At 45.1% G+C, this 5,199-nt stretch overlaps 1 protein-coding gene across 1 annotated transcript; it reads right to left on the reverse strand.

Moving 5' to 3' along the window:
• Positions 1 to 3,113: 3,113 nt before the first annotated feature.
• On the reverse strand, positions 3,114 to 4,514 carry LOC103734292 (elongation factor 1-gamma-like). Its single transcript, XM_008833172.2, is given in 2 exon segments — positions 3,114 to 3,653; positions 3,656 to 4,514. Coding segments are annotated over 2 exon segments (1,311 nt in total). The 3' UTR covers positions 3,114 to 3,201.
• Positions 4,515 to 5,199: the final 685 nt, after the last annotated feature.

Genomic DNA, 5,199 nt, shown 5'->3' on the forward strand with positions numbered 1-5,199 from the left:
CCGGGGGTAGTGAGACCTTTTCTCAAAAAAAAAAAAAAAAAAAAAATTAATGAAATGCAATTTAGCAACTTCTCTACTGCTTTTTGCATCCTACCAAGAAATTTTCATAACTGTCAAAGGATCTTGAAGACCTCTCCCATATTGTTTTCCAAAGGCTTTATACGTTTGGCTCTCACATTAGATCTATGGTCCACTTTAAATTACATTTTATGTATGTGATATGAAGGTCCGCACATTTACACACAGTTGTCTAGCTGTACTAGCACTTCTCCACTATCCCTCTTTTCTTCTTCTTTGGGTTGTTGTTGTTGAGCCAAGGGTTTTCTTTGTAGCCCAGGCAGGCCTCAAATGCACTATCCTCCTGCTTCTGGAGTCCTACACCTGGCTTTCCTTTCCCTTGTTGAATTAGTCTTTTGATATACATTTTTTCTTTTTCGAAAAAAGATTTATTATATATATGTTTGCCTGCATGTAGGTATCTACACCATATGCATCCAGTGCTCATAGAAAAAGAGAACCAAATCCCACAAGATATCCTCTGACTTCCATACGTGCACCACAGCACACATGCAGAGACACAAGCACACACATACATACACACTTTTTTTTTTTTTTTTTGGTCTTTTTGAAACAGGGTCTCTCTGTAGCCCCAGCTGTCCTGGAACTATGTAGACTAGGCTGGCCTTGAACTCACAGAGATCCACCTGCGTCTGCCTCCCGAGTGCTGGGATTAAAGGCATGTGCCACCACACCTGGCTCACATACACTTTTTTAAGTAAACAGAGTACAATATGCAGCTTCCACAAAGAAACTGATCATTAATTCTTTACTTTTTCCTATATGCAACACAGATTTGATGGCTAGTGCAGGAGCCATTCCCTTAGAACACATGGTGGAAGCACTATATTAAAGATGGAAGATCAAACTAGAAGTCTGAGTTCCTTATAACTGGAAAATGACCATATCAGTCCTGGACCATTCATCCATATTTTTAAGAAAAAGAACTGTCTTCATGTATATGAAAGAGTGGTAGGTAGACTAGATGACGATTTTTTTTTCTTTTTTGGTCTTTTTGAGACAGGGTCTCCCTGTAGCCCCAGCTGTCCTGGAACTCACTATGTAGACCAGGGAGGCCTTGAATTCACAGAGATCCGCCAGCCTCTACCTCCTGAGTGCTGGGATTAAAGGCGTGCACCACCACACCCAGCTATGACGATTTTTGTACTGCTTTATTCTATAATATGGCAGAGGCAACACTAACTTGTGTTTAAGTTAGAAAGGTTTTCCTTCAACAGAAACAGTATTTTCTATTTTTATGTTAGGAAAATTCTTCAAGATATAGAAAAGTACAGAGACTATCAGGCAGACCCATATAAACTTCATTTAGAATATATTTGCTTTATCATGTTCCCAAATTTTTATTACTTTTATTTTATGTGTATGAGTATATTGTCTACATGTATGTAAATGCACCTATGTTGTGCAATGCCTGCAGAGGTCAGAAGAGGGTGTCACATTCCCCTGGAAATGGATTTACGGATGGTTGTTAGCTGCCATGTAGATGCTGGGAACTGAAACGGGTTCCTCTGCAAGAGGAGACAGTGCTCATAACCGCTGAGCCATCTCTCCAGCCCTCTTTATTTTTTGAGACAGGGTCTCCCTTAGCCCCACCTGGCCTGAAACATGCTATGTAGACCAGGCTTGCTCGAATCTCACAAAAATACACCTGCCTGTGTCCCAAGTTCTGGGATTCAAGGTGTGTACCACCATGCTAGCTTCTACATTTTCTTTTTCTTTTCCCTTTTCTTTTTTGGTCTTCTTGAGACAGGGTCTCCCTGTAGTCCTAGTTGGTCTGGAACTCACTATGTAGACCAGACTGGCTTTTATCTCACAGAGATTCCCCCTACCTCTGCCTCCTGAGTGCTGGGATTAAAATGTGCATCATCACATACAGTCCAAATTTTCTTTCTAAAACAAATAAAATATAGACATACAGTGAAGAGCTGAGGCCCTCTGTATAGTCCTGTCTAAATTCAACTGCATTCTTTCCTCCTAAAATATAATCTTGTCCTGAAGTCTATGTCTGCTTCCCTTATTAGAGGGAACCTGAAAAACTCTGTTGCGTGACTTTTTTCTCTAAACAGACGCATTTCCTCTTAGAAGGAGGCTTATATTACTCAGGAAATAAAGGAAATTTGTAAAGTTCAGGAAGCTTCTGAAACAAGATTCACAACATACCCCCCACCCCCAAGATTATGTAAGCAATAATTGCTGGGGAGAGAAGACACTTCAGAAAAGAAACCATCTGCAAATTGTTGAGGGAGCTCCAAGGACACAGCTTCCATGAGTTATCGCCCAGGCTGAGGTGAGGTTTTTGGTGATACAGGGGCCTTCAAGTCACCCATGCTCCTGTAAGTCACCCTAATAAACTCAATGGTTCAATACGCTAGACTTGGGTGGGATCATTTCTTTGGTCTGTTGCTAGCTGGTACCCTATGGGGACCTAAAGGCCCCGCCTTGCCAAGATGGTGCTGAGAGGAAGTTACTGGGGTGTGGCCTGACTTGTTTTGAAGATCATTGGATTGGATGCCTCCATAAGCTTTCTTGGGCTCCTGCCTGCATGCATGCATTGACCTTTAAGCTGATTGGAGAACTATGAGGGGTGGCGGAATTATAAGCACCCTGCCCTGCTGCAATAAACGAGTTCCTGCTTGACTAGACTCCCTGTTGTGTCTGACTGTTCCTGGGGCTGGCGACCACGTGCTTACTCATCCCCAGTCATCCTCGTGCAGGGGTCGCAGGCTCGAACCCCCCACGGTACCCTATCTGGAGTAAAAAGATGATTGTTCCTATCTCCCAGGAAGTCATTTAATAAACTGAATGGTTCTTCCACTGACCATTTCCCTAGTTCAGCAGCAGTCTACCTACAATTTGCATGACAATCACATAGGGTGCTTAAAAAGAAAATATAGATCCCAGGACCCCAACTCTGTAGTCCCAGCTGTCCTGGAACTCACTAAGTAGACCAGGCTGGCCTTGAACTCACAGAGATCCACCTGCCTCTGTCTCCCAATTGCTGGGATTAAAGGCATGCCTGGCCAAGACCCCAACTCTTTTTTTTTCTTCAATTTTCAGTTTCCTTTAATGATCCCCATCTCCCTGAAGGATGGGTGTAGGCAGCTAGGCAAAGGCAAGAGATGTTCACTTGAAGATCTTGCCTTGATTGATGGCTTTGCCCACATCCTGGAATGCCCCCTCCCAGGAAAAGTACTCTCGAACCAGGGTCTGGGTCTCCTCGCTGCCAGGATCCAGTTTCCGCCATGTATATGATTCGTAGTCCACCTGCCAATCTGGACTCAGCAGAAAGGCAAACTCTTGGCCTCGGAAGACCCAAACTCCAGAAATGGAGCTGCTGTTGTTGGTTCCAAAGAGGATGATACTGGCAAAAGCATTCTTCCTCAGTTTGTCCAATTGCTGGAACATTCCAGTGATGAGGTTGCAACTCATGAAGGTCTGAGTGAGCTCTTCAGGGAAGCAGTACTCAGCATACCACAGAGACCAGCCGTCCTTATCAAAGTGCTCCCCAAAATATGGCAATGCCACAGAGAGGGTGTCCTCGTTGGAGTATTTACACTTAAATTCATCCAGCACAAGGTACTCTTGGGCAGGTGAGCGAAGGGGTCCTTGACCTTGGGCTCAGCAGCCAGGGCCTGCTCACATTCGTCCATCTCCTCCTCAGGAGCTGGGGCGGCTGCTTTCTTCTCCTCTTTTCGCTCAGCCTGGGGCTTCTGCTTCTCCTCCTTCGAACCCTTTTCTTTCTGTGGAGTATCCTTTTTAGGCTGGCTCTCTGCAAACTTCTTAGCATCAACCTGGGCCATCTTCTCACACACCTTCACCTCCCCGAAGACAGCCCTGAACTGAGGCTGATTAATGCAGGTGAGGAACCAGCGGTTGGTATTGAGGAAGGCCTGGCAAAAAGCAGGCTCCAAGACCTGTTTATAGAGCCACAAGAAGGTGCAGACTACTGTGATGTCAGCCAGAGTCACTCGTTTGCCCACCAGAAAAGTCCTAGTCTTCAAATGAGCGTCCTGCAGCCCTAGAATTCGCCTCACCTCCTCCTTTGCACTTTCAGTTGCCTGTCTGTTGTGATGCATGATGTCCAGGGTAGGAAACACCTGCGTACTGGCTGGAGGGACGATGTCACTATCTGCGAAGCTCACCCACTGCACCACCTGGGCTGCTGCCTCTGGAGTGCTTCCCCGCAGCTCCTTGTTGCTCACATAGTAGGCGATGGCACTGCTCTCAAACACACAGGATCCACCATCACCCTCAAATGCTGGAACCTTGCCTGCAGGAAATTTGCAGAGAAATTCCGGGGTGCAGTTGGTTTGGCCAAAGTGGAAGTGGGGTAGTGTGGAGAGCACGTGGACCTGAGCCTGGCTGTACTGAGCAGTGATGAGAGCTTTGAAAGCCCTCCGGTTTTCAGGATATGTGTACAGGGTCCCAGCCGCCATGGTGATTCCACAGAGAAAGGGGGTGGGGCCCAAGACTCCAACTCTTAACATTATATTTCTGTAAGTCCAGGGTGACACCTAGTCATCTGCATTTTTACAAAAACCATGCATGGGGCTAGAGCAATGGCTCAGTAGATAAAGCACTTGGTGTACATGCATGAAGATGGGAGTTTGGGTCCCTAGAACCCACGTAAAGTTGGGTATACTGTAATCCCAGCATAGCTACAATCAAATGAGAGGTGGAGACAGGAGACTTCCTAGAAGCTCAAAAGACAGTGCCCCAAACAAGGTAGAAGGCATGAGGCCTCTGACATCTATACACATACTGTGGCTTGCTGGTGCACTGCATGTCTGCATGTGCGTGCGTGCGTGCACACACACACACACACACATAAGCATGGCAAATGCAAATCAAAACCACAATGAGATAGCATATTACAACCTCTAGAATGACCTTAAAAAAACAATAAGTGTTGGTGAGGACATGGACCAATTGGTTCAGCCTTCATACATTTCTATTATCTATAAAATGGTATAGCCAATTTGGGAAACAGTGTGGCAGTTCCTTAAAAAATTAAGCATATGTGATGTGACTAAAAATTCTACTCCTAGATACATAAACAAGAGAAATGAAAATACATGTTTACATAAAAGCTTGCACACAAATGTTCATAACATTATTATA

This window comes from Nannospalax galili, unplaced genomic scaffold (genome assembly GCF_000622305.1).
Source record: "Nannospalax galili isolate Female #2095 unplaced genomic scaffold, S.galili_v1.0 scaffold696, whole genome shotgun sequence".
Classification (NCBI taxonomy): domain Eukaryota; kingdom Metazoa; phylum Chordata; class Mammalia; order Rodentia; family Spalacidae; genus Nannospalax; species Nannospalax galili.